At 37.5% G+C, this 27,060-nt stretch overlaps 7 protein-coding genes, 1 non-coding gene and 1 pseudogene across 8 annotated transcripts; 5 read left to right on the top strand and 4 right to left on the bottom strand.

The window, feature by feature from the left end:
* Positions 305-2,832, top strand: LOC104785870 (leucine-rich repeat receptor-like protein kinase PXC1). The gene is made up of 2 exons (XM_010511156.1): positions 305-1,829; positions 1,925-2,832. Exons 1-2 carry the CDS (start codon positions 488-490, stop codon positions 2,611-2,613), a joined length of 2,031 nt encoding a protein of 676 aa, XP_010509458.1. The 5' UTR covers positions 305-487; the 3' UTR covers positions 2,614-2,832.
* On the top strand, positions 3,955-7,748 carry LOC104785868 (pyruvate kinase 1, cytosolic-like). Its single transcript, XM_010511154.2, has 16 exons — positions 3,955-4,170; positions 4,324-4,420; positions 4,503-4,600; positions 4,688-4,843; positions 4,953-5,030; positions 5,145-5,276; positions 5,393-5,473; positions 5,596-5,667; positions 5,772-5,861; positions 5,996-6,140; positions 6,263-6,351; positions 6,472-6,567; positions 6,662-6,729; positions 6,815-6,914; positions 7,181-7,240; positions 7,357-7,748. Exons 1-16 carry the CDS (start codon positions 4,102-4,104, stop codon positions 7,507-7,509), a joined length of 1,584 nt encoding a protein of 527 aa, XP_010509456.1. The 5' UTR covers positions 3,955-4,101; the 3' UTR covers positions 7,510-7,748.
* Positions 7,543-10,077, bottom strand: LOC104785869 (proline transporter 3). The gene is made up of 6 exons (XM_010511155.2): positions 9,755-10,077; positions 9,245-9,564; positions 8,978-9,167; positions 8,764-8,888; positions 8,412-8,627; positions 7,543-8,327 (listed from the first exon to the last, which is right to left on the bottom strand). The coding sequence occupies exons 1-6, from the start codon at positions 9,834-9,836 to the stop codon at positions 7,950-7,952; spliced, it is 1,311 nt and encodes a 436-aa protein (XP_010509457.1). The 5' UTR covers positions 9,837-10,077; the 3' UTR covers positions 7,543-7,949.
* On the top strand, positions 10,792-10,864 carry TRNAR-UCU. The gene has a single exon. It is a non-coding gene; the product is annotated as a tRNA-Arg (tRNA).
* LOC104785867 (F-box protein PP2-A15-like) lies at positions 11,038-12,711 on the top strand. Its single transcript, XM_010511153.2, has 3 exons — positions 11,038-11,504; positions 11,636-11,754; positions 12,080-12,711. The coding sequence occupies exons 1-3, from the start codon at positions 11,193-11,195 to the stop codon at positions 12,531-12,533; spliced, it is 885 nt and encodes a 294-aa protein (XP_010509455.1). The 5' UTR covers positions 11,038-11,192; the 3' UTR covers positions 12,534-12,711.
* Positions 15,186-16,065, top strand: LOC104788963 (homeobox-leucine zipper protein ATHB-22-like). Its single transcript, XM_010514720.2, has 3 exons — positions 15,186-15,395; positions 15,515-15,891; positions 15,984-16,065. The coding sequence occupies exons 1-3, from the start codon at positions 15,311-15,313 to the stop codon at positions 16,059-16,061; spliced, it is 540 nt and encodes a 179-aa protein (XP_010513022.1). The 5' UTR covers positions 15,186-15,310; the 3' UTR covers positions 16,062-16,065.
* LOC104785866 (60S ribosomal protein L24-1) lies at positions 16,334-17,757 on the bottom strand. The gene is made up of 5 exons (XM_010511151.2): positions 17,660-17,757; positions 17,184-17,259; positions 16,991-17,092; positions 16,750-16,898; positions 16,334-16,665 (listed from the first exon to the last, which is right to left on the bottom strand). The coding sequence occupies exons 1-5, from the start codon at positions 17,668-17,670 to the stop codon at positions 16,509-16,511; spliced, it is 495 nt and encodes a 164-aa protein (XP_010509453.1). The 5' UTR covers positions 17,671-17,757; the 3' UTR covers positions 16,334-16,508.
* Positions 18,710-21,517, bottom strand: LOC104785865. Its single transcript, XM_010511150.2, has 10 exons — positions 21,179-21,517; positions 20,795-20,954; positions 20,442-20,704; positions 20,302-20,350; positions 20,145-20,200; positions 19,962-20,048; positions 19,834-19,884; positions 19,504-19,743; positions 19,318-19,411; positions 18,710-19,234 (listed from the first exon to the last, which is right to left on the bottom strand). The coding sequence occupies exons 1-10, from the start codon at positions 21,341-21,343 to the stop codon at positions 19,011-19,013; spliced, it is 1,389 nt and encodes a 462-aa protein (XP_010509452.1). The 5' UTR covers positions 21,344-21,517; the 3' UTR covers positions 18,710-19,010.
* LOC104785860 lies at positions 24,089-25,864 on the bottom strand (annotated as a pseudogene).

The following is a 27,060-nucleotide window of genomic DNA, read 5'->3' as shown; positions in this document are numbered from 1 at the left end:
ACTTTTTTACCTCTTTCTCACTAATCATTTACCTTCATCTCCTTATTTGTAACATATCTATCAAACCAGATCTTAAAAAAAAAAAACTGATTAAAGAACACTTGATTTGTGTTGATCGATACAAATGCGAGTTCACTTGAACAAATCCTTATGTTTTTATATGAAAATTTAACATAGGAAGGTACATTATTCTTCATGAGTTCTGTTACTAATCACTGCTATGTACGTAACTTTTGTTTTTTCACTTTCTTCACTTTTTGTTTTATCTCTTTCTCTTTCTCCCTTCGTTTCTAGACTCACACTTCTGACACAGCCTGCATTCAAAAAACACAACACAACAGATCAGACCATTTAAAATTAAAAAGAAAAACAAAAGCAAAAGATTCCACAGCTTTGTCGTTATTACCAATCTCTGTTTTTACAAAACGATACAGTTTCCTCTCTTTCACACTCACTCTTCTCTTTCCCGCTCACTCACTCATCCGCCATGTCTATCAAACCACTTCCTCTTCTCATCCTCCTCCTCCTTCTCCAACTCTCAATCTCATTCGCTCAAAACGACACAAACGCACTCACACTCTTCCGCCTCCAAACCGACACACACGGCAACCTCGCACGTAACTGGTCAGGCTCCGACGCTTGTACCTCCTCATGGCAAGGCGTTTCTTGCTCACCATCATCACACCGCGTCACCGAACTCTCACTCCCTTCACTCTCGTTACGTGGACCTTTAACCTCTCTCTCCTCCTTAGACCAGCTCCGTTTCCTTGACCTCCACGACAACAGACTCAACGGCACCGTTTCACCTCTCACGAACTGTACTAACCTCAGACTTGTTTATCTCTCCAGTAACGATCTCTCCGGTGAGATACCTAAAGAGATCTCATCTCTTAAACGAATGATACGTCTTGATCTCTCTGATAACAACATCCGTGGAGTTATACCTAGAGAGATCCTCGGGTTTACCCGGGTTTTAACGATCCGGCTCCAGAACAATGAGTTAACGGGTCGGATCCCGGATTTTTCTCAGATGAACTCGCTTCTTGAGTTGAACGTTTCGTTCAATGAGCTTCACGGTAACGTCTCCGACGGTGTGGTGAAGAAATTTGGAGAATTGAGCTTTTCCGGTAACGAAGGATTATGCGGGTCGGATCCTTTACCGGGTTGTACTTTCACAAACGACCCGGAATCTTCAAACACGGATCAGATTGTTCCTTCGAACCCTACTTCGATTCCTCATTCTCCGGTTATCGCCGAAGAACCGAGAATTCACGGTCACAGATGGGTTAAACCGGGAATAATCGCGGCGGTTATCGGTAGTGGTGTTGCGGTTATTGTTTTGGTTTCTTTCGGTTTTGCTTTCTGTTGTGGGAGATTAAACCGGACCGGTGGCGGAGGATCCAAAACCGGAAGTGTAGAGAGTGGTTTCGTCGGCGGAGGAGGAGAAGGGAAGAGACGAAGCAGTTACGGCGAAGGAGGAGAGAGTGATGCGACGTCGGCGACAGATAGGAGCAGGCTTGTGTTTTTCGAGAGGAGGAAACAGTTTGAGCTTGAGGATTTGTTGAAAGCTTCTGCGGAGATGCTTGGTAAAGGGAGTTTAGGGACGGTGTACAAGGCGGTGTTGGACGACGGCTCCACGACTGTGGCGGTGAAGCGGCTTAAAGATGCGAATCCTTGTCCGAGGAAAGAGTTTGAGCAGTATATGGAGATTATTGGTAGGCTTAAACACCAAAACGTTGTTAAGCTTAGAGCTTATTACTATGCTAAAGAAGAGAAGCTCTTAGTTTATGAGTATCTTCCTAATGGAAGCTTACACTCCCTTCTTCATGGTAACGCTTTAACTTTTATCAATTGGGTCACTCGTTATGAATTTTATCGCATTAGGGTAATCAAAGTTTTGATTTTTGTGAATGGTGTTTATTAGGGAATCGTGGACCTGGACGGATTCCATTGGACTGGACTACGAGGATTAGTCTAATGTTAGGAGCAGCGAGAGGATTAGCGAAGATTCACGACGAGTATAGCATTTCAAAGATCCCTCACGGCAATATCAAATCATCTAATGTGCTATTGGACAGAAACGGTGTCGCATTGATAGCGGATTTCGGTTTATCACTTTTGCTAAACCCGGTTCACGCTATCGCTCGGTTAGGAGGTTACCGTGCGCCGGAACAGTCAGAGATCAAACGGCTATCTCAGAAAGCTGACGTGTATAGCTTCGGTGTGTTGCTCCTCGAGGTTTTAACAGGGAAAGCTCCCTCGATGTTCCCGTCTCCGTCGAGACCTAGATCAGCGGCGTCGGTGGCTGTGGAGGAAGAGGAAGAAGCGGTGGTTGATTTGCCGAAGTGGGTTAGGTCGGTGGTGAAGGAGGAATGGACGGCGGAGGTGTTTGATCCGGAGCTTTTGAGGTATAAGAATATTGAGGAGGAGATGGTGGCGATGCTTCATATTGGATTAGCTTGCGTCGTGCCGCAGCCGGAGAAAAGGCCAACGATGGCTGAGGTTGTTAAGATGGTTGAGGAGATTAGAGTTGAGCAATCTCCGGTGGGTGAGGATTTTGATGAGTCGAGAAACTCGATGTCTCCGTCGTTGGCTACTACCGAAGACTGCTAAGTTTGGTTTTCGTCAGTGGCTTTTGTAGTAATATGTATCGTTTGGATCTTGGTCGATTTTATTAAGGTTTCTTGCTTAGAAATCCTCGATTTGCAAACTTGTCGGAGTTTTTTAGTTATGTTTTTGTGTCGTCACCGTACTAGTATGTGATTTCGTAACGTTGTGGGTTTTGTGGATTTATAAAAGCCGTTTCAAATACTATGTGTTAAGGCCCATTAAGGCTCATGTGTCTTCTTAGGTTAATTAGCAAATAGCAATTGCTAATTTTGATTATTGCATTGAACCTAAAGCTCGAACGCACATTTTTTTTTTGAAAATTTAACTCGAAGGCACATTGATTAATGCTTCTAGAACGGTGGATGCTTTTATCTCCACTCGTAAATTGTCTTCTTGGTTGAAGAGTCAGCCCTTTGGATTTGACCTTTCAGGTACCTTTTGAGCCCATAAGGTTATGATTGGCATCTGTATTAACTAAATTAACGAATGGTCAAGCACATGATTAGCCAATATAATTAGAGACAAATACCATGGATTCCATTTTTTCATTTCTAGAAGCGAATCTTTAACAAACAAAAAAACAGTTTTTAACATGATGGGTTTTCTGATAGTTGAAGTGTTAAACCATAAAGTTTCAATGGTAACAAAAAATAGATTCGTAATTTAAAATCATAATTCAATCGTGAAAAAATTAGCTTTCATTACACCATAAAGGCAAGTTTAATGGTATTTATTATTTAAATTGATTAGTGCGTCGTCTCGTAACTGAAAAACCCTCTGGCGCGTGAGGCAAATTTGACCCCTTCCCCACGAAAAAATTAAACTTGGGGAAGAATACTAAAACCAGCTACGTTGCTCCTCATTTGCTGCTACCACGTGTACGACTGAGACCGTCGTTGTGAGCTCATTGACATTTGTAGATCCCATTTCTAGATGTTCATTAAATTCACCTAATTATATATCTAGTCCTTCTACTTTTAGACATTTTCCAAGTTTTTTCACTACTTTTAAATATATAATAAAAATACTCAGTATCCAAAATCATGTTAGATGCATTATAATTCTAGAAAGAATGAATGATTTATTTCAATATACTAATATTTAAATGGTAATTTTTCTCTTCTATTGACTGTTGAATTCAAATAAGACTTTTATAATTCAACGATTCTACAAATTACCAAAAGAAAAATAATCTGTGTATTATAAAAAAACAAATGAAGGATAAGTGTGCAATTAGATAGTGAAATGTTTTGGGGGGTAAAATTAGGGAAACTAAAGTTGATGGCTTGTTTTTCAACATTTTGTTTTTATTGTGTGCTATTTAAACGAAAACTGCGTCGTATTTGGAGGCATATTCGCCGGTCAAGCGTATCAAATAATACCCAATCGCGCACACTTTTCTCCGCCTCTTCTCCACTCCCAGATTCCTCTCCGTCTCTCTACCGTCACCGTATACCTTCGCCTGAGATCTACGAATTCCGATCAGCAGCTATGCATTCAAGTCATCTCCTTCTCGAGGAACCGATCAGGATGACTTCAATCCTGGAACCTTCCAAATCAGTAAGCTATTTTATTTTTCTCCTTCTCTGATTGTTTTTGATTTCCTTAGTAAGCGTTTGGATCTGTTGCGAAGTTTTTGATTTCATCTGTTTGAAGTAGTGACTAGTATGAGATTTTAGGTTTTTTGATCTGCTTGATTGGCTGTTTTCGCAGAGTTTCTTCCCGGCTTTGACTAAGATTGTTGGGACTCTAGGTCCCAAGTCACGATCCGTCGAGGTGATTGCTGGTTGTCTCAAAGCTGGAATGTCCGGTAAATAGCGACTACCATCACTGTTCATGAGACGTGATTTGCTTTTTTGGGGTTCTCTCTCACTGGTTCTTTGTTTTGGCAGTGGCTCGATTCGATTTCTCGTGGTGTGATGCAGACTATCACCAAGAGACGTTGGAGAATCTAAAGATTGCTGTGAAGAGCACTAAGAAGCTTTGTGCTGTATGTTGTTCTCTTTTTCTCTGGTTTTTGATTTACTTGATCTTTGGATTTGGGTTGGTAAAATGCTTTAATCTTATGGTTTGCTAGGTTATGCTAGACACTGTGGGACCTGAGTTGCAAGTTATTAACAAGACTGAGAAAGCTATTTCTCTTAAAGCTGATGGCCTTGTTACTTTGACTCCGAGTCAAGATCAAGAAGCTTCCTCTGAAGTCCTTCCCATTAATTTTGATGGGCTAGCGAAGGTTCTATATATAAACCCTTACCGTATAGTTTTTTTTGGAGGAGATGATAATTGGCTTTTTCTATATAGGGGTTTGATGGATTTTTTTTTTTTTTGTTTGATTTATGCAGTCAGTTAAGCGTGGTGACACTATCTTTGTTGGACAGTATCTCTTCACTGGTAGTGAAACAACTTCAGTTTGGCTTGAGGTATAAAAATGGATTTGCGTATGGAATTACTCTACGGTGTTCTCTGAAATTTGATTTTTAGACTTATAAATGGTTGTGTTGTGAGAAGATTTAACCATTTAAACAAACCTTCAGGTTGAAGAAGTTAAAGGAGATGATGTCGTTTGTGTGTCAAGAAATGCTGCTACTCTGGGTGGTCCGTTGTTCACATTGCATGTCTCTCAAGTTCACATTGATATGCCAACCCTGACTGAGAAGGATAAGGAGGTCAGTGTTGCTTATAATTTACATATCTCAATGAACACTTTGCTCTGTCTCTCATAATATTCTAGCTTATATGTTCGAGTGTTTAAATTTTTTTTTTTGTTCCGATTCTCTTCTAGGTTATAAGCACATGGGGAGTTCAGAATAAGATCGATTTCCTCTCATTATCTTATTGCCGACATGCAGAAGACGTTCGCCAGGTCCATTTTCTTTTTTCATAACGTTTTTTATACCGCCTTTCAAGTGTGACTCCTCTATTTACTTACTACTAGTTCCGAGCTTCTGATACGCTTGAATGATCACTTTTTCTGCCACAACACAGGCCCGTGAGTTGCTTAACAGTTTGGGTGACCTCTCTCAAACACAAATATTTGCGAAGATTGAGAATGAAGAGGTAAGTTAATTGCATTCATTTTTTCTTTACATGTCTCCCTCTGCAACTTTCACTGGAATTGGGGATGCTGCTGTTAGTGTTTACATATGTGAATTTGATTATAGGGATTGACCCACTTCGACGAAATTCTACAAGAAGCAGATGGCATTATTCTATCACGTGGGAATTTGGGTATCGATCTACCTCCGGAAAAGGTATGGTGATGGTCACTCGAATCAATTTGTTTTGGTCCAAAGTCCACTCACTTTCTAATCAGATTGGTGGTTGTCTTATTAGACTATTAGTGAAATTCTGGAGAGAATTGCTAAGTTGACCCTAAAACTTGCAGGTGTTTTTGTTTCAAAAGGCTGCTCTTTACAAGTGTAACATGGCTGGAAAGCCAGCCGTTCTCACTCGTGTTGTAGACAGTATGACAGACAATCTGCGGCCAACTCGTGCAGAGGCAACTGATGTTGCTAATGCTGTTTTGGATGGTATGTTTAGTCTACAAAATGTGTATTTTGTACTGCTTAGATTTATAGGAAGGGGCACATATTTCTGGATCATAGTTTTGGTCATAACTTCAAGAGGCTTTCTTCCCTTCTATTTCTCACAGGAAGTGATGCAATTCTTCTTGGTGCTGAGACCCTTCGTGGATTGTACCCGGTGGAAACCATATCAACTGTTGGTAGGATCTGTTGTGAGGTAAGCTTTATCTTGTAGGTCTATAGTATTATTACTTCCATTGCCTTCTTAGCATCTCAATCTTCGTAGCCATGGTTTATCATCTGCTTTTATCTTACGCATATATGTATTTGTTTATAGGCAGAGAAGGTGTTCAACCAAGATCTGTTCTTCAAGAAGACTGTCAAGTATGTTGGAGAACCAATGACTCACTTGGAGTCTATTGCTTCTTCTGCTGTAAGTTTCTCTTCTGCGCTACCTAGAAAAGCTGAGGATTTTCTTTCCTATTGATCATTGCTAACTTAGAGGCTTAATTTCTGCTTGATACCAGGTACGGGCAGCCATCAAGGTTAAGGCATCTGTAATTATATGCTTTACCTCGTCTGGAAGAGCAGCAAGGTTCACCATTCTTTCCGGCTTAAACTATTCCTTCATTTAAATGCTATGTAGCTGTCTACTGAATGTTTCTTCCATCTCTATGTAGGTTGATTGCTAAATACAGGCCAACTATGCCCGTTATCTCTGTTGTCATTCCCCGGCTTACGACAAATCAGCTGAAGTGGAGCTTTAGCGGAGCCTTTGAGGTAAACTTCACTCTGATTGTATGAATTTGGAAAACGAAATGGGATTTTTTTCTTATGCAACTTGCTGTATTCCAATATTCAGTGATTACAGTTGATACTTAATTATGCTTGCATATCCTATTTATCAATTGTCCACATTGATTCAAAGAGAATAGCATGTTGCAGATTTTTTTTTAAAGTTACACATGTAAAACCATTGTCATATATGACAACATTTTGATTATTGCTCAAACATGACATTGTGTTTGTGTATATTGTTGTCTCAGGCTAGGCAGTCACTTATTGTCAGAGGTCTCTTCCCCATGCTTGCTGACCCTCGTCACCCTGTAAGTCTCTATTACAAATAATTTGATTCATTGCAGGAAGAATCTTGCAAAATTAGTGTTGTAAGCCGGGTTGGAAACTGTATTTTCTCTAACGTAGTGTGAAATCCTTTGTTCAGGCGGAATCAACAAGTGCAACAAATGAGTCAGTCCTGAAAGTGGCTCTAGACCATGGGAAGCAAGCCGGAGTGATCAAGTCACATGACAGAGTTGTTGTCTGTCAGAAAGTGGGAGATGCGGCTGTGGTCAAAATCATCGAGCTAGAGGACTAGAAGAAGCGGAGTCAGGAGTGAGTCTCGTCTGTCTTTTTTTTTTTTGTTACTAATCAATTTTCTTTCCTTCACTTAAACTCTTGGTGCTTTCCAAGAAAAATACTCGCGATTCTTGTTTCGCCGGCGATATGCTAGATATCGGAGTGAAAATATATATCTCCTGGACTTCTGATTTTGTATTTTAGGAGATTGATGTTTCCAAGTTATGATATAAACCACTTCCTACCTTATTCATAATATCTACATTCCTTAGTAAATACTTCTATATCTATTTTCTTAGCAACATTGAGGTACCTAAAACTTTTATCAAAATATTGCAGTTGCTAGCCCTGCATACCCAATAAAATAGTGAAATCTATGTGTTTGAAGGTTAAAAACTTAGAAATACGATGACTATATGCAATTATAAGTTTCATATAAGATGCTATCACAATGAACTACTACAAATCTGCGAAAACATGGAAGTTCTTGGAGTCAAGGGCAATGAGCCTAAGAGCTGCAATGGCAGCAGCAACAGACATCAAACTGAAGAAGACAACGTTGAGCCAGTGCCATAACTTTTGCAAAGGATTGAGCTTATTGTTCTTAGCCTTATAGTACATGTGGTTGGCTAGAATGAATGTGAGAGGGAATGTGCTCACTGCACCCGTGAGGCTCATGAAGTCCCCGAGGAACGGTAAGAGCGCTGACAGAAGTGTGCTAATCGCTATGTACCCGCCTCTTGTCATGATCCTAAACAACAAGTTCTTTAAAGCCAGTGGGTTTCCTTTGATCCCAAACTTTGTATCCATGTACTCATATGTTGGACTTGCAAAAATCTACAACAAAAAACTGAGTAAGAACGGATTGAGTCACAAATAGTTTGAGTTTCTCTTGTTAATACCTCTCAAGGAGAAACTTACGTGCAAAGAGATAACGGATTGAAGGATAGCAGAGATGTTAGCAAGGGCTTTGACCCAAACTGGGCCATTAACGTTGTTTAGAAGATATGCCGAGGTTGAGGATCCGTAAGCCCAATATCCGACGAATACAACCGTGAACATCGGTAGAAGACCCACCGTGAATTGAAAGTATAGGGCCTTCATCATGTTTTTCACAACCGGTTGCTTTACTGTTGCCTATCATTGAGGGGAAAAGAAGTGTCCATAATATGGATCATTTTATGCGTTAGCGTTTACATGTGAAATGGTTGTAAGAAAATCACATTTTAAGTTATAGTTTAAACATTTGCATTTGAAATCTCGAAAATTTCACCTGAATTTCTGGAAGCATCCCAGTGTTGAATACGAAAACTAGTGTTGCGGCTGCTCCAGTGATGGTAAAGAGTTTGTTAATTGATGATCCTTGTATCTCGTAATCTCTTGAAGGTGCTTTGACTCCTACAAAAAAAACAAAAACAAAAGGGAAGAATCTTAGTAGCTATAAACTCCATAACCTTTTAGTAATCTCTGAAGCCTGATCATCATACCGTCTTTAACCGATAGCACAATTGCTACTATGATATAGATGAGGCTGAGGAAGGTCGAAACCGCAAGCCAGATCCCAAGAGCCGATAAATGAGGAATACCAATAGCAAAAACCGCACAAATCAGACCAGCAATGGCTATAAAATGAGGTAGTTTCATGGCATGATCATCCCTGAAAAGCACATAAACAGCCTGCAAGGAAAACAGAACACACCCCCAAGATAACTAACCTTGGCTCACAAGAATCAAGAATCAAAAATGTTTACTACCTTTAAAGCAGAACCAGCTAAAATGATGAATCCACAATTAATCATGAAAAGATTGACATATTGCAACGCCCATGTTAGACGATAAGCCTTTCTACCGTAAATGAAACCTGCGAGGTCTCTATAACGGATGTGCCTTTTGCCACCAAACTCATGAAGCTTGGCTATGAGAGTGTTTGCATAGAGTGAGATCGCAGTAGCAAGAACAAGACCAAGCACACCACCAATCCATCCTAAAGGAACCATGACTGTTCCTGAATATCCCAACACGTATGCGCTGTTTACACTTGTTGTCAGAACGAACGCTGCCTGGAACCATGAATCTGTAGTACATTCCAAGAAACATGATATTTAGCTTTTCCCACTATGCATGCAGCAGAAAGCAGAGTTTTGTTTTGCCTCCTCAATCTTATGGTTGTAAAACGTTTTCAGGGGTAGAGAGAGATATATTACAACATTTTTATCGCATACTTAACATTGAAACCAAAAAGAGGGGGAAAACGAACTACAAACCGCTGCTAATCTGATGAGCAGTGTCAGGGATTTCGATATCAACATCTTCTCCGACATTGTTTATGCGGTTCTTAGAGTTCATTATTTTCAAATTGTTATTGTGTCTCTCTGGAGCTAAGCAGAGCTTTTCTTTTTATAATAACAGATGGTCGGTTACAATCGATCAGAAAAGACTATGGTGTGAAAATAAGAAGTGGCAGAGTAGATATATTTAAAAGGTTTTAGAAATGACAAGTTGTTGGAACAGTTTCAAACAATGAGGTGAACCGGAGATATTTCCTTTGGAATTGAGTGGTTCAAAGCTAGACACAAAAACCTGCATAATTCACAATCATTTACTGCAAAATTGGGAATAACATATGAACAAAGTCTACTAATAAAACGGAAAACTAATGATAATAATGTTGGACTTATCACAAAAACAATCAAGAATACACACCAAATCTGTAAATATATGTGGCTGTGGAGATAATACACACTTTAAATGTTTCTTTAGACCGTTGAAGTGATAGCTTGATTGGTCCTTAAAAAAAGATTTTTTGGACATTTATGCCGTCTTCTTGTTAGGCAGAATAAGACTAGATACGAAAATATGTAATGAGACACGAAAGACAATAACAAGTCAAAAGTTTGAGAGTACTAATTTTTTTTTTTTTTTTTTTTTTTTTTTTTTTTTTTTTTTAACGTTTAAAAAGTAGCTGAGACCACACACATTACTTAGAGTTTTGACATTTTTCTTGTTTAGTTAATTAAAAAGTGGCCGGGACCTCTATATCAACATTTTCATGTCCAACCCATTTTGAGCCAATCTTGTTTGAATAGTTAAAAATCATTATTTTTCAAATGTGACATAACAATCAGATTAACATCCGTTGTAATTGAAATAATTCGTTTTTTTTGTTGTTTCTTAAGTATGTATAACACATCCAAAAGCTAGGAATTTAACGTCTTTATACTTTTTGGTCAATAATTTTTAAGATCCCTAAATATCTTTAGTTATTTGATTTATATAAGACGGAAGTAGGAAAAGAACAAAAGCGCCCGTGGCCTAATGGATAAGGCGTTTGACTTCTAATCAAACGATTGTGGGTTCGAGTCCCACCGGGCGTGTCTATTCAATTTTTTTGTTTCTATTATTAATAACCTGGCCCATTTCTTTTAACATTTTTTGGTCGGCCTATTCATACTCTATTTGTAATGGTCGGTTTGTTATTATCTTGTGAGTAGTTTAGTAGTACAAATAAATATTGCTAATCATTTTTAGCTAAGCCTTTAATTAAATCACACTCTTCCGTCATCGGTATTGCCACGTGTCGGCCGTCGATCTTCGTCTCCCTTCCACGTAAGCTCTCAGAGAGATCGACGATGACATGGCTCTCGATCATCATCATCATCATCATCATCATCATCACTTCTTTATTCTCAATTTCTAGGCGAGATGGGGTCGTCCTTTTCGAACCTCAACGGTGACAGTAACGGTTTAGCAACCGGACCGAGTCTCGGCGATATACCTGAGAGCTGCGTCGCTTGCGTGATTCTTCACCTAACTCCGCCGGAGATTTGTAATCTAGCTCGTTTGAATCGAGCGTTTCGCGGCGCGGCTTCGTCTGATTCTGTGTGGGAGAAGAAGCTTCCAAGTAATTACCATGATTTGCTTGTTCTATTGCCTCCTGAGAGGTATCAGAGTCTCTCTAAGAAGGATATTTTCGCTTTGCTCTCTCGTCCTATCCCTTTCGACGATGGTAATAAGGTTTGTTTTGTTCAAACTTTGCTTTTGATTGATTTGGAATTGGGAAATTAGGGTTTGATTGGAATTGGGAAGCTATCTCTAAGGTTATAATCTGATAACAATGTGTCTTTGTGTTGATGATATTGGTGCAGGAAGTGTGGATTGATAAATTGACAGGGCGAGTTTGTATGGCGATTTCGGCTAGAGGAATGGCTATAACTGGAATTGAAGACCGTAGATATTGGAATTGGATTGCAACTGATGAATCAAGGTAACATTATTAAACTTTTACAAGATTCAGCTATTAGATAATCTAAGGGGCATTGTAATACTTGGTTATTTGATCCTTAGTTCTTAGTTTCTGTTAGGTTTAGAACAATTCTCTCTTTGGACTGATCAAAATGAGGATTGAAAGTTTGCTTGAGCGTTACAGTTTTGATGAGTGGTCTATCTAATGACAATATCAAGATTCTGTAACAGAGGATATGAATTCCATTAGAAAGTTGAATACAACTGATGAAGGTTGTTTATGTTAGACTGGGAAAACATAAAAATAGTGTCTGCGGGTCACTGAGCAACACTACATTCATTGACAGGTTCCATGTTGTAGCCTACTTACAGCAGATTTGGTGGTTTGAAGTAGATGGGATAGTGAGATTTAATCTTCCTCCTGGTGTATATTGTCTATCATTCAAAATACATCTTGGAAGATTCTCGAAAAGGTTGGGAAGACGTGTTTGCCATTTCGAACACACACACGGTTGGGATTTGAAGCCTGTGCGGTTTTCGCTTTCAACTTCAGACGGGCAAGAGGCGTCATGTGAGTATTACTTGGCTGATAAGGAAATGGGTGAAGGAGGAAGAGGATACTGGAGAGAGTATAAGGTTGGAGAATTTGTTGTTGGTTGCTCGGAAACATCAACTGAAGTCCGATGGTCGATGAAACAGATTGATTGCACACATTCGAAAGGTGGAATCTGTGTGGATTCGGTCTTCATTATCCCGATCGAGGTGAAGCGACGCAAGAGAAGGAAACCGGCTGTGAAATAAATAGTTAGAAAGAAGAAATTGTATACATCACACTTTTGCATATACTACATGCTTTTGAATGTATTACTGTTTATCTTCTTGATCTGTGGTCTTGAATTAGGCATAGCATTGTGAATTGATCGAGTTATATTGTTTATAACTCCGTTTTCAAATTATATACAGTACACGTTGTAGTAGATAGGCTCTGACTATTCTAACTTGAAAGATAAAGAGGGTCTTGTTCAATTGTAAGGACCATCCCTTCTTTGGAAAGGACCACTAGAGTTAATTGTTAAAACGTGTATTCTGCTATTCGAAAGTCTATTTCCTATTGAATAAATTTTGATTTTTTGTTTTTGTTTTCAAGATGGGGGAGACAAGCTGACAATTTCGACTTAAATTACCTCCCCAAAGAAAAGAAAAAAGGTAAAAAAATGGCAAAAGAAAAAGTCAGGTTCTGTCTTCCTTCACTGTGGCACTTGACAGTCCAAAGTAGGCAAAGTACTAAACTTAAATCGTCAAATTTGTCTGAAAAACAAAGCTTATAGATTTCAGTTTCACCATGCTCTTATATATAGCAAGTACGTTTTATACTGGAAACATTAACCGTTGGTTTTGGTTTTTAACTAACATGGTATCTGTGTCAAGAATATAAAAAAGTTAACTTGAAAAGTAAAGAAATAATTCTAATGAGACTGACTCTTCTTTATACGAAATTCTTCTGTAAATGACATAAACACTCTCTCTTGAGCTTTTATTTCTCTGTAATATTGGTCCTCCTTTAGTTTATTATCATTTCTACTTTTTACTATTTAGCACTAGTATTTACTGACCCATTTTATTACTACTACTACTCTCTCAATTACAATTGGAAATGTACGTGACAATAATAATTTAAGTATCTCGATCCCAAAGTGTTGAATTTCAATAGATTTTAAGTTTTGACAGACTTTAGAGTTTAGTTATAGGCCAGCAGATAATAAGTACATCTCTTTGGCATCTTTGATTATCCATCATGTGCATGATGGTAAATTATTCTTATTAAAAGTAACTTTAATCGTAGTTCTCTTGATACTCTTTATCCAACATTGATGATCAAAAATATCTTCGATCCGATATTATAACAAATTTTGTCTTCTTAAATGAGCTAACTCTAATAATGCTAGCATTGGTAGGATTTTTGTTCACTTTCATAAAGCTATATGAAATGAGCCAAACTAAAAGTTTAACCAATTTCTAACTTCGTTAAATCCATAAGCTCATCAGCTTCTTGAAGCGCTTGTTTGGCAGTGATGTTGTTCTTGATCTCTCGGTCAATATGCTTGAAAAGCACCAATAAATTGATTTGGGGAAACGTAACTTGTGCTAGAAATTTCAGCTTTATCCAACCATATACGTATATATTCGATATAAGAATTCATCATTTCTTCAAGATTCGTTGCATCATTCCATTTCTAACAACTGTATACTTTATCACCGGATCAATACAAAAAAAAAACTCGTAGATCGATATGATGATACTATTTTCACTAGTGCACTGTGCTCCCAAATTTTGTCAGGATCAGAATTGGACCCTTCTGATCTATCTGTTCGAGTAGCACCCTGCAGAGCCACAGTGTTAAATAAAGATTGTGGGGACTTTATACAAATTACAAATACATAGAAAGAGATGAAAACTGGAGGCTAATGTTATAGACTGAGAGTAGAAGTTTGAATTGATACAATGTCAGATTGGTGGTTGATTAAGGTAGAGAGAGTGATCGACATTTGTATATAAGTAGAATCTGGACCATTCTCTCTTTTCCTTTTCACCTCTATATCTTTACTGTTACTTTCTCAACTCTCACTACTTCTTCATATACACTGATGACATCCACATTAATTCACCAAAAATAAAATAAAATGAAGAATGTACGTGACTAATTATTGTGAATATCAGTGTAATAAAATGTATATTTTGACAAATAAGAAAAATACTTAGGTTCACCCCTCTCCATTCACCCCTTCTTCTCTCAGCCAATCAGAATCTTCCATCTAATATTTCATTTAAAAAATAAATCAAAATTAAATTAAAAAGCAAATCAAATTAAGGAAACAAATTCTGTATACTTTTACTTAAGGAAATTTAAATATTAGCTTGGTTTAGATTTTTAAAATTAGAATAAAATTATATGTCGGTTTGGGTTTACAAATGAATTGGTTAGGGTTTAGATTTGACTTTATGATAATTAAAATGTACTATATACTATATGATAATTAAATTTGACTTTTTGATTAAATATTTTGGGTCTTAAAATATTTCTTTCACATTACTGCATGCATTGGACTAATATAAGCTGCATAAAATAAAAGTTTTCAAATTTTTTTTAAATAATCACTAATAATTCACTTTACCTCATTTTGTACCAATTGTTCAGTTATTTTATTTTCACACTAATCACATTTATTTAGCTTGTTCCGCACCGCCCATTCTACTCTCACTGTTTGGACTCTTCGTTACTCGGTTAAAGCTTAAATGGAAGAAAGTGGGAAACCTTTCGCTTTCATTACACATTTCTCTTGACGGAGACCCAATTAGTTAAAAACTGAACCACTAGGGTTTTCAACCATATTCACTTATATATATAGTGCACATGCATGTACTAACATTTGCATATAAAGATACACATCATCTTTTAACTCCAAGTTCCAAATCAAACTCAAAATTGTTCATTCCTTTATTTGGCTAAAAAGTAGTCACTTGAAAGTGATTGTTGTACGCAGAAATAGACAAAAGAGGAAAAAGAACAAGACAAAGAATGGAATATTGGAGTAGCTCCTTCATCGATGGCGCTTCTTCCTCCAACTTCATCTCTCCTTTCTACAACTTTGACCATTTTCAAGGTACATATGCATCCCTAGTATTTGGTGTTAATGGAGCTAACTTCTATGATTGATGCTTAATCATTTTACTCAACTATATGACTTCTTACAAGTCACTCTCTATTGTATAAAATTTCAAGGAAACCAAGACAACAGATGTCTCGCTTCAGGTACAATGGTAGGTGCACAACAAGGTATGCTTCATGTCCCTCTACAAATGGTTGAAAGTGGTTATGGAGAAGAAAGCAACAATAACAATGGACAGCAGAAGAAAAAGAAGAAGATGACGAGCGAGCAGCTAAAGTTCCTTGAGAGAAGTTTTCAAGAAGAGATAAAGCTGAGTCCGGATAGGAAAATGAAGCTGTCCAAAGAACTCGGGCTGCAGCCGAGACAGATTGCGGTTTGGTTCCAGAACAGGAAAGCCAGGTGGAAGAACAAACAACTAGAGCATCTCTATGAATCACTAAGGCAAGAGTTTGATGTTGTCTGTAGAGAAAAAGAATTGCTACAAGAAGAGGTAATTAACTCATTAATCGATAGTAGTAACTTAATAAATTTATCTTTGTTAAGTGACATTTCCTTGGGGTTACTTTCACTTTGTTTCAACAGCTTATACAACTGAAATCGATGATAAGAGAGAATGGTTCAAACAAGAAGGTGCAAAACTGGGGAAAAGCCTTCAGCTAGAGGCAGCAACGGGTCAAGTTAGGTTTCAAAAGTGGCTCAAAATTGTATTTTAGGTTCAACATAAGTTACACTTTCCTTAGCTTGCTCTGTTTTTGTATCAAGTATTCGTTTAAGTAACTTTCATGGAAGAGTTCTCGAGGTTTATCAAGAATACATTATCATAAAACGCTAAAGCTACAACTCGTTAAATGCTTGATCAAAATCTCACGTTTAGGCTAACAGTGTCCTAGAGCCAAGTTGAAAATTCTATAGTGCAGTTTTTGAATATCAAGAGTAAAGAACCAGAGGATTGATACCAAACAAAAAGTTTCATAAGCTGAAGAAAAACCCTCAAGTACAATATATTAGATCTGGTGCAAAGCTAAAAAAATAGGTGACAAAACAAATGTCAAAACAAGAAACAGAGATAAGTGAAGAGAGATGAGTGGGGCTACTCTATAGCTCCATTCAACGTCTGCCACCACCACCACTCATCTTAGCAGCCTTGGGTGCAGCACTCTTGGGGAGATTGCCCTTCACTTGAGACTTCTGTTGCTTGGAAGCATACTCGACCTTCTTTGCCTTCTTCTCATCCTTTGTCTTCTTGATTCTCTCCTTAATCTCACTGCAGAAAAAACAAATTCCTTTTCAATCAATCACATTCCAAGGTTACAAAAGATTGAGTGTTGTAAGTGTAAAGAAAACAAACCGTAGAGCAGCTTCTCTGGCTGCATCACGAACTTCGGGTTTCTCTGCTCGCTTCTTCTGAATAACCTCCAAAGTAGCACCGACAATGGACCTTGAGTAAGGCTTCTTGGTTGCACGTCTCCTTCTCTTCACAGCCTCTTGCGCTGCGTCCTGGAAAAGATCATAAAACAAGGGTCAGAACCAGAATTCAATAGTCCTAAAACAAGAAAACAAGAAGCAAACAAACAAAGAAGAGTTAAGACCTTCTTGTGTTGCTTCCTGTACATGGCAGTCCATGAAAGCTTAGATGGCTTCAACTTGTTGTGAAAGTACCTCTTGCATTTGGAGTTAAGGAACAAAAACACCTGATGAATCATCATGAAATGGATAAAGTCAATACAGAGACATAGCAAACAGAGTCTTGATACATAGAGAACACATTGACACCATAAGTACCTGAGAGTCAGAACGGATAAATCTGATTCCCCTGCCAGGGTAGATCTTCTGGCCACTGAATCGGCAAAGCTCAGTCCTACATTTCAATCATAGTCAAATGATTAGAGACATCACTCAACATTTCTACATCGAACCACACTGACACAGCACACATTAAGCCATCTCATTGTGGATTACAACAATGAGGGCAAACTGAATTCTTCAAATTTCAGTTAGAGACCAACACAATCAAGATCAATATACAGAGCAACAAGACCTAGTTCTTACGGAACACAAAGAAAAAAATATCTCAAATTGCTGACAGTTTTGACCATAGATAAACAGATCTTAACGTAAAAAAAAAAAAAAAAAACTCATTTTTAGCAAAAAGGCATCTTTGACAGTAGCATATTCAGATTCACTAGGATCATTAGCAATAATGTATGCCCTATGAGAGCTGAGAAAACACGAAGAACAGAGAGATAGAGATTGATTACTTGAGAACCATGGCTCCGCCGCGCTTGTTACTCTTTTCACTCGAAACCCTAAAAAGTCTATGCTTTTGATAACCAGATCGTATATAAGGCGGATGGGAATTCCCCCTGAGCCCTAGCTTCTCAAGGAATTTAATGGGCCTTTTAGCCCATTTAATAGGATTTGTAGTACCGTTAAGCCCATTAAACAATTTTTTTTAAGTCCTCAGTAAAATACACATTTCATAGCCGAAGCAAATAAAGTCATTGTGCAACACGTTCGAACTTGAAGAATTCAGAAGAAGGAGCATCCATATTTAAAATCCGAATTTATTGCTTCCAAAAAACTACTTCTTCTTTTTATTTGTTTTGCGTCCAAACTTTGTTTTGATATCAATGCAACATTATCCGAAACATCAGTACCCAATATCAATACGGAACAATTAGAAACTAAGTTACATCAATGTTGTTTATTGATAGAAATGTTCGAAGATAACCATTTTCTTTGGGGTAGACATCAGTGGTTATTTTTAGATAGAAATATAAAAGTTGGTAATCTATGTGACGTCTATAGGACCAATTCATGTCTGGTTTGCGCACCTGATATCTCTAATGTCAAATCCTTTCATTTTTTTTTTTTGGATTTGACGTTTAACCGACGACATAAATTCCAAATAAAATCAAGGCTTAATGGGTTTTTAAGTACAGACTGGTCACATGGTGGATGGACCAAGGTGATCCGAATCAGCCCATTTCAATCTCATAACTCTCTAATCATGTGGGTTGATACAACTATAGGAACCACAATATTTATTGCGTTAAAACATCTTAATCACTCAATAAATATTGTGTTGTGTACGTACGACCTCCAATAAATGTTATGGTTAGATTTGTGTGAAGTTACTGTCAACCCAAAAATAATGCGTCTGAAAATGATTTTTTCTTAGTCAACTGTCTAAAAAGATGGCTTTGTTTATTCAACAATCTTTAGCAAAGTCCATATCTATTTACCCCTCCAATTAGAAATATTACAAAAACACGTTATTTTTACTTGTAGTAGTTACATCGAATATGTGAGAAGAAAAAGACTTGTTTCAATTATTTATTGTTTCTCTCGCAAGCATGCAGAGATGCAATAATACAACGTTGAATACAAAGATATGACAATAATTTAGACACACACACTCTACTTCTGAAGATGGTCAACTTATGTATTGACCAAGAACAGAGCACAAATGACTTGGACTGCAAGTAAATACAATCTGATCTTATATAACTAGTTCTCATAATAATGGTAATGCTGGACAACCGAAATTGTCCAATGAATCAACAAAGCAGAACACTTTGGAAACTTTTGTTCAAATTTAAGATTTCACTACTGACTGCTGCAGAAACCCAAGAATCCCATGAATTCATGGTTATGTATCATCCTTATGCTCTTCTCTATCCCAATCACTCCCATTGTCAGAGCACTTGCACAAATGACTCCTGATAGAACGAACACGATTATTGACGCTCTTTTCAGGATCGCCACGAGCTTTCTTATAAAAGATTGTCCCCAGAAACCAGCAAGAATCGATACCGACATCAAGTACATTGCTGTCATTGAAACAAAGATTAGTAACCATCAGTTTCCTTACTCTTAAAGTTTCTCCCGGTGTGTGTGTTTTAAGAGATCTTACCGTATGGGATTGGGAACCTCTTCAAGAGATAGAACTCAACTACGGATAAAGACGAAGAAAACATCATCACAAAGGTAGCTGTCGCACTAGCAACCTGTTGTTTTAACAATAAATAAATGATTAAAGAAAATAAGATGATTGATTTTTAGGTTTTAAATCATATATTGATAGGGTTGTTGTGTGTACCTGTGGGATGACTCCAATCTCAAGTAACAAAGGGCCAAGAACAAATCCACCACCGGATCCGAGGAGACCACCTACGACACCTCCAACAACACCACATAGACCACAGAAGATTAGACTCATAGGAGTCCACTCGATCGTAGCTTCACAGATACATTCAGTGTTTCCACTGTTCAGCCTCTTTTTGCTATCTCCATACAATCTCATTGCTTCAAATACAAAAACCACTAAAGCAACTGGGAACTACAAATGATAAAAATGGTTCCAAATGACTTTGATTTAGTAAATGCACAAACCACAATCAAAGATTATCAGGAGCAGATATATTATTACCTGTACGACGAATAGAATCCAATATATTGTGCTGCAGACCTTTATTTCCTTCTGTATAAAACCTAGAGTTAGATGAATGAGAGCTCAAAATCAACATTATTGAGAATGTTTAGAAGAAGATGACTTGCCTTGACAATTTGGATGAGCAAGAAAGCCAACCACACAGTACCCAGAACTAGAAGCCGTTTCCATTTGAGGTTGGAGCGTATTATTTCCTGCAAGTAAACAAGTTCTTGAATCTTTATGCAAGTCTTGAAGAGCCAACAAGTTAAAAAAAAAAAAATCATCTTGCATACACCTAATTAGCTCACCAGCTCTGACTTCTCTTCTCTGGGGTAAAGCGGCTCATAATCTGTGTCGATTAAAACTGCAACAATAGAATCAACAAAAGAGAGTAAACAATGTGTTACGTATAAGATCAAGAAACATTAGAAAATACAAATCATAAGTATGAAGCATTTTACGCACGTTCTCCCCGGGAATTAACCATATTAGCTCGTTGCTGCGCCATTTCATTCTGTTTATAAAACAAAACCACATAAAACATTTTCATTATCCCAAGTCTCAAACATATTCAGTTTGATGGAAGAAGAGTCACAAAACTAAACCTTTAACAAAGTCTCTTCTTTCCACATCTCAATGCCTTTAATAAAAGATCTCGAAGAAGTACCAACGAAAAGAATAATGATGAGGACAGTGATGAGCCAGTAAGGGAAGACAACACTGAGAGAAACACCAACAGTGATACCGAGAAGAAGCATCGGTTGAAAGAGAAGAGCAAGATCATAGTCTAAGATTGGTACTTCTTTTGTCGGATGACGTACTCTTACATTGTACCAAACTGATGATGCTGATGCTCCCATTATCATACCTTCACCATCATCAACAACACATCAAACAATTCTCTCATTAAAGAAAAAATAAATAAAAAAAACTATAAAATGATTGAAAGATTCGTTACATTTGGAGATAGCAGCTGCGGATTTAGTATCGAATCCAAGAATAAGAGTGAGCATAGGAACGAAGATACCACCGCCTCCAACACCACCAACAGTGCCACAAGCAGATCCTAAAAACGCTATCACAGTAGCCAAAACTAGTTTCCAGCTGAACTTCAAATCCTACTTTCACAAAATTTCATACAAAACAATCAAAAAGTCAAAATTTTCACTTTTTTACTTTTTATATAGATTCTTCCAAAGCTTTTTTTTGAAGTCAAAGACACGTTTGCTAATACTTAATACCAAATCGGGTTAAGTAATTTTCAATTCAAAAATGATTTTTAATGACGAAGTTAACGAGGAAGGAAATATTCAGAAAAAAAGGAAGAAACTTTAATTTTTACCGGCCAAACTTTCTCGGTGGCAGAGAGAGGAGAGGAGGAAGAGACAAGATGAAGATGAGGGTTTGATGTGTCTCCGACGTAAGAAACAGAGAAGACGGCGACGGAGAAACCTACGAGAAGGTAGAGGATAAATCCTCCGGTTCCTTTCCCATTCCACAATCCCATAATTATTCTAATTTACAAAACCCCTTAATGAGACAAAACACCAAATATGAAAAGAAAAAAGTTTGTCTCTGGTCTGGTCCTGGTGGTGAAGAAGCAGAGAGAGAGAGGGAGAGAGAGATACGTCTTATAAAAAAAACAGAGTCGGAGGAGGAGAGGTGACGACGGAGAGATAGATAGAGAGATGATGTTTTTTAATATAATCAAGTGTGGTCTTGCGTATACTATTACGATACTACCTTTTATTGAATGTTTTACACGTGGCATGATTTTGTTGTTTTTTTCTTTTCTTGTTTTGGAAAATTCGTATTTGATTTCTTTTATTCAACAATTTTTTTTTGAGGCTGTAATCTTGGCTTGTTCTAGTCCATAAAAGGAGATAATTTTCAAATTATATAGGAAAGTAAAGACAAAACAAAACAATGAACTTTGATTTATTTTCTTCAACGTGAGAAAATATTATTCCTTAAATCGTTAGCTGTGATGATTGATAGCCTTATCTGAATAGCGGACGAGATTTAAATAGATAAATCTCTTCAGATTTTTATTTTATTTTTTTACGATATTGCAAACATTTTTTTTTTAAGCTATAATTGATGTATGATTGTATAAATCCGAATATTTGAAATCAATCATAAGTCATAAATATGACCAAGGCCCGTAATTATTTTCCACAGAAGATACTATATGAGAAAAAAAAAAAAAAAATCTTAACTAACATTTTTAATGTTGTTATTTAATTTTGATGCTTATGACAAAAAAAATATATTAGATAACTACAGACAAGGTATAATAATAATATTAATGTGTTGAACTAGGTCAATCGCCAACAATATTAATTACTCGGAAAATTTATATAGAATCGTACGTGCATCATTGTGTAAACCATATTGATATATATATATATATATTTATATATTTATATATTTTTTGAATAAAATGTTAAATTCGATTCAAAGAAAAAATAGCATTTGTACAACTAGTGCAACGTGTAAACTAAAAATAAAACAACAATTTTATCACTGAATTGCTACAAACTTGGAGAGCTTTGAAAGCTAATATCAATAAACCACATTGATATTACCCAAATACGTTGAAAAAAAAAAAACATTTGAACTTGACTTGACTTGCTTGCATGCTTCGTTGCCTGAGTCTTCTTGGGGAATGTTTGCAACGTTTCTTGGTTACTGCCCGAATCTGAACTCACTCGACTTGGAATTTGACAATCTTCCAGAGACGGAGGAGATTAGAGACTCATTTGTTCCTCAGTATTTCAAGTCATCCCTCAAGTTTGTTCTATTGAAGATACCAACCACGGTTACAAAGACATCAAGCAAGATGCAACTAGCCAAATACTTTATAAAAAGGCGTCTAGTTTTGAACAAAACTGATGCTAAATGAAAGTTTCGAAAACGTCATCAATAAAATCATAAAAATTCCAAAACGGGCTACAGGGTGTGAAGTTTTCATGCTAAATCCAGCTTACGAGGTTGTTTCTCATGGATCCAGTTTATTACCAATAATGTACAAAGACATGTTCATTCCAAATGTACTTAATCAGTAATCAAGTGGATGACCTTTAAGAGACTTTTCTGGACATATGTCTTGGGTGTGACCAAGACGTTATGGAAGTAGATGAATTTGGGTTTGTTTTTTTTTTGCTTAGTTGAATTTTTATGGTTTTATCGACTTTGGTGCAACTTTTGTAGTTCTCCTCGAGATCTCCAATGTAATATGACTATCATTTGTTTTTCCAATTAAAGAAAAAAAAAGATTGGAGATATAAAGACAATATGTATCATTTGTTTGACGTTTAGGATAGAGGTTCCACCTCTCGGCTATCCTTTCCAGTCAAATTTTCACAGGATTCGACGTTTCCTTTGTAGAGTTTCTTGTCGCATCCCGTATAAAGTTAAAAGAACTTTAAAACATGAGTCACTAGTGGACCAGACAAACAAACAAACAAAAAATCTTGTAACTACACTATCATACAATTCTAACAAAAAAAAAAATTACTATAACTTGAATAAATCTGCAGCAACTATCAAATCTTTCTAACCAGCTAATTTTGCTGTAAAAAGATTTAGTATCATTTGGTTCACTGACTTAGAATCAAGTCATTCACTGATCAACCACTTTACATTCCCATAAACACCGGAATGTATAGTCAAAATAAATATTATATGTAAAGTTTAAATTCAACGTAATAGACCAATATTAAACGTGTGAGTTTGTATCAGAACTTGGTATATAAGTTGCAAAACTAAAGATGGCATAGAAACAAGAAACAAACAAGCCATGTCAGTGATTGGAACACGTTTGATCCACAAGAATATCCATAGAGAGGCTAATCGAACCCATGTGGTGCTTTGTTCTCCTCCACGAACAAGACAACCTTACTTCATTGTTTCCAATATGTCCTCTTATGCTACGCCAATCAATAAATCCATGATTGTAATTCGTCCGAGCCAAAATATCTCACTTCGACGATATCAAATCACATAATTAACGTAATTCGATCGATTAACTTTTTTCTTCCAACCTACTACTTTTTGATCAAAGCACATTATCAAACAAATATACACAAACAATGTTTGTTTTTTTTCTACTTTATCCTTAGTAATATTAGGGAACTAAAACACGTACACCTATAAGTATTGGTTACCAAAAACAAATTGTACTTCGGTCTTGCAGTGGCAGGTTATGCTTAGTCACAGTTTCATAAACTGTATGGAAGTCACTGCCAAGTGCCAAAGATTAACTCCCATAATTTAGAGAGAAATTAGAACAAGTTTCCAAAAGTTGCATAAATAGAAAATAAGAATACAAACTAAGAAGTTATCAGAAAACGTTATCCGCCTACAAACCCCATAAAAGACAGATCCATCCAACACAAAAAGGTCCAAAAGACATTTATGTTTTTCTAATCTTTCACAGCTTTCCCTTATCTTTGCGAGCCTCTTCATCCATACGTCCAACGTCGTTGAATGTTTGACCAGTCATTTGATCGGACGCCTTGAGTGAAGTTGCCACCTTACCCGGCTTTGTATCTTCCACCTTGACTTCAACCACCGTCCTACCCGTCCCTCCATGCTCACGGGCAGCGCGTGTCTCCTCCACTATATCTGATGGCATTGTCAGTTTGCTCTTTATGGCTTCCGTCACATTTCCTAATGCTCCAAATATTGTCCCCTTCGCTTCATTCCCCCTATATATGATTTAATCACATCAAAACAAAACGTTTTAGCCGTTACCTTCAGATCTCAAAAACATGAAAAGATATAACAAACATATCATTTTTTTTTTTTACCTTACGGCAGCAGAATCTTTGGCCTCTTGGGCTTTTTCAGCTGCCGACTCAGTACTCTCCCTAGTCTTTTGAGAGGCCTCGTGGGCTTTTGCTCCAGCTTCATTTTTGAGTTCTTTACCTTCCAATCTCATCTCTTCCATCTTCTGTCTCGTTGCTTCCCCAGCTTTCTCTATGTTTTCCTATGTCATCAAACAATTACATTACATCAACCATTCGACATATACTCCACATTCCACATGAAAATAACGTTCCAAGAGACTACCTTTGCAATGTCTTTCGTCTCCACAGCTGTTTCTTTAGCCTCCTCTGACTTCCCCGACAAGAAACCCATAGCTCTCTTAGCCGTATCAACCGCACTATCCTTCAACTCCGCAAGCTTACTCACCCCAACATCTTTCCCTTCCGTCGCCTTCTCCACCGTATAGTCCTTGTACTCTCCGGTCTTCTCTGCCGTCTTATCCTTTGCTTCGATAGCCTTCTCCGCCGTGTAATCCTTAGCTTCCACGGCCTTGTCCACTGTGTAATCCTTATACTCACCTATCTTCTCCGCCGTCTTGTCCTTGGCCTCTTTAGCCTTACGCCGTATAATTAGCCGTCTCCTTCGCTTTCTCTGCTGTTTTGTCCTTTGCTTCTACAGCTTTATCCACCGTGTAGTCCTTGTATTCACCCATCTTATTCGCCGTCATATTCTTTGCTTCCACCGCTTTATCAGCGGTATAATTAGCCGTCTCCTTCGCCTTCTCCGCTGTCTTATCTTTAGCTTCAGCCGCCTTATCAACTGTGCAGTCTTTATATTCACCCATCTTCTCCGCCGTATAACCCGCAGTGTCTCTTGCTTTTTCTACGGTTGCGTCCTTCGTTTCAGCAGCTTTCGCTGAGGCTATCTGAGCTCCTTCTTTCGTAGCCTCAGCCGCATCGTTAGTTTTTCCAACTACTGCGTCTCTCGCGTGCTCATACGTTCCTTGCACAGCCCTGAACACCGATCCTATCACCCCAGGCCTATCTTGTTCCGGTGGATGTTCGATTGTTCTCTCCGTCACCTTATACATCGCGACATCGCCACCACTATCTTTGTTGATGTCATGCAAGTCCTCAGCCGCTAGCCTCGCTGCAACCTCGGCTCTCTCCGCCTTTTGTTTGTCTGACGCCATTGCTTCTCTCGCTCGGTTACTTGAAAATTTAAGAATCTTTTCTATTGTGTTATCACTTTAGCTGCTTCTGTTTCCTCTTATAGTAATGCTCTATTTCGGTTTAGACATCCACGTGGTAGATAGGCGGACGCAACAGCTGCCACGTATCATTTACTTCGTTTTATCTCCGACGAATGTACTATGACACGTGGAGTTTTCATGCATGGATCTTGAGTGTTCATGGACATGACTTAGTAGTTAAGGTATATGCATGTGTTCTCGAACACAACATTTCGATAATGTAGTGTGTAGAAACCAATGTTTTGGAAACCTGGACCGGACCGGCCGGTCGAACCGGTTTAACCGTGAACCGGAAAGTATCCCGGTCCAGATTACACTTCAAACCCGGACAATAAAAGAACCGGATGAAATCGGGAAAACTCGGCTAACCGGTGGTTGACCCAGTGATTGAACCGGCGGTTGGCCCAACGATTTGAGTTAGAACCAATGAGTAATTGGTAATACTTAATCTATGACTAATCCATTTCTCGGTTTGAGTTATATAGTGAAGCAATCACGTACTTCTTCTCCTATACAATCGATGTGGGACAAAATGAATACTGTCCAGTTCTTTTTTTCTGTTTCTTCGGTCACCATTTTTTTAATTTGTTCTTCTAACATTTTTTATTATTAGGATTTTCCTATTATATTTTACTGCTAGTTAATTTGTTTGGATACAAAATCATAAAGTTTAGAAATTTATAATTAATGTTCAAAGATTAATTATTATAAAATATGAAAAGTTTTGTTTTGATATTCATAAAACCAAATGAAATTGAGTGAATTATTGATCCGCGGTTGGACCGGGTCGACCCGATGACCCGGCGACCCGGAAGGTGTTCCGGTTTGTTTTCCGGGTCGGGTTTAAAAACATTGGTAGAAACTGAATATGGTTCGTGACAGAGTTTGGTATACGTAATTAATATATACAGCGTGAGTTAATACATAACGTGTATAATTTTTGTATTTGATAGATAACAAATTTTAGTAATAAAAATGATGGAATAGTCTCTTCTGGTACGAGAAATATTAAGCTTTTAAAATTCTCATCTTTAAAATATGGAAGAAACAAATCATATATCGGTCAACTATTGGGATTTTTGCGGATTTGCAAAGAGTACAAATCAGAAGGGGTTTTAGGTAAATATTTGAAAAATTTGCATTGACAAATTTCATTACAATTTTTTAACGGTATCTATCGATCTTATTCCAACCATCAA

This window comes from Camelina sativa, chromosome 5 (assembly GCF_000633955.1).
Source record: "Camelina sativa cultivar DH55 chromosome 5, Cs, whole genome shotgun sequence".
In the NCBI taxonomy this organism is placed as follows: domain Eukaryota; kingdom Viridiplantae; phylum Streptophyta; class Magnoliopsida; order Brassicales; family Brassicaceae; genus Camelina; species Camelina sativa.
Note: the sequence above shows the minus strand (reverse complement) of the source record. Positions and strands in the feature narration are given on the sequence as shown.

What these genes read in the sequence shown, in the direction of transcription:
- LOC104785870 (XM_010511156.1), top strand. Translation starts at nt 488, where the DNA reads ATGTCTATCAAACCACTTCCTCTTCTCATCCTCCTCCTCCTTCTCCAA. An exon ending in CTTACACTCCCTTCTTCATG is followed by an intron (nt 1,830 to 1,924) that starts GTAACGCTTTAA and finishes GGTGTTTATTAG; the next exon opens with GGAATCGTGGACCTGGACGG.
- LOC104785868 (XM_010511154.2), top strand. Translation starts at nt 4,102, where the DNA reads ATGCATTCAAGTCATCTCCTTCTCGAGGAACCGATCAGGATGACTTCA. An exon ending in TCTCAAAGCTGGAATGTCCG is followed by an intron (nt 4,421 to 4,502) that starts GTAAATAGCGAC and finishes TTGTTTTGGCAG; the next exon opens with TGGCTCGATTCGATTTCTCG. An exon ending in TGACTGAGAAGGATAAGGAG is followed by an intron (nt 5,277 to 5,392) that starts GTCAGTGTTGCT and finishes ATTCTCTTCTAG; the next exon opens with GTTATAAGCACATGGGGAGT.
- LOC104785869 (XM_010511155.2), bottom strand. Translation starts at nt 9,836, where the DNA reads ATGAACTCTAAGAACCGCATAAACAATGTCGGAGAAGATGTTGATATC. An exon ending in GGATGCTTCCAGAAATTCAG is followed by an intron (nt 8,628 to 8,763) that starts GTGAAATTTTCG and finishes CCTCAATGATAG; the next exon opens with GCAACAGTAAAGCAACCGGT. An exon ending in AATCCGTTATCTCTTTGCAC is followed by an intron (nt 8,328 to 8,411) that starts GTAAGTTTCTCC and finishes TTTTTGTTGTAG; the next exon opens with ATTTTTGCAAGTCCAACATA.
- LOC104785867 (XM_010511153.2), top strand. Translation starts at nt 11,193, where the DNA reads ATGGGGTCGTCCTTTTCGAACCTCAACGGTGACAGTAACGGTTTAGCA. An exon ending in CTTTCGACGATGGTAATAAG is followed by an intron (nt 11,505 to 11,635) that starts GTTTGTTTTGTT and finishes ATATTGGTGCAG; the next exon opens with GAAGTGTGGATTGATAAATT. An exon ending in ATTGCAACTGATGAATCAAG is followed by an intron (nt 11,755 to 12,079) that starts GTAACATTATTA and finishes ATTCATTGACAG; the next exon opens with GTTCCATGTTGTAGCCTACT.
- LOC104788963 (XM_010514720.2), top strand. Translation starts at nt 15,311, where the DNA reads ATGGAATATTGGAGTAGCTCCTTCATCGATGGCGCTTCTTCCTCCAAC. An exon ending in CAACTTTGACCATTTTCAAG is followed by an intron (nt 15,396 to 15,514) that starts GTACATATGCAT and finishes TAAAATTTCAAG; the next exon opens with GAAACCAAGACAACAGATGT. An exon ending in AAGAATTGCTACAAGAAGAG is followed by an intron (nt 15,892 to 15,983) that starts GTAATTAACTCA and finishes TTGTTTCAACAG; the next exon opens with CTTATACAACTGAAATCGAT.
- LOC104785866 (XM_010511151.2), bottom strand. An exon ending in TTATCCGTTCTGACTCTCAG is followed by an intron (nt 17,093 to 17,183) that starts GTACTTATGGTG and finishes ATGATTCATCAG; the next exon opens with GTGTTTTTGTTCCTTAACTC. An exon ending in GCCAGAGAAGCTGCTCTACG is followed by an intron (nt 16,666 to 16,749) that starts GTTTGTTTTCTT and finishes TTTTTTCTGCAG; the next exon opens with TGAGATTAAGGAGAGAATCA.
- LOC104785865 (XM_010511150.2), bottom strand. Translation starts at nt 21,343, where the DNA reads ATGGGATTGTGGAATGGGAAAGGAACCGGAGGATTTATCCTCTACCTT. An exon ending in AAGAAGAGACTTTGTTAAAG is followed by an intron (nt 20,351 to 20,441) that starts GTTTAGTTTTGT and finishes TTTTATAAACAG; the next exon opens with AATGAAATGGCGCAGCAACG. An exon ending in TGCTCATCCAAATTGTCAAG is followed by an intron (nt 19,885 to 19,961) that starts GCAAGTCATCTT and finishes GGTTTTATACAG; the next exon opens with AAGGAAATAAAGGTCTGCAG.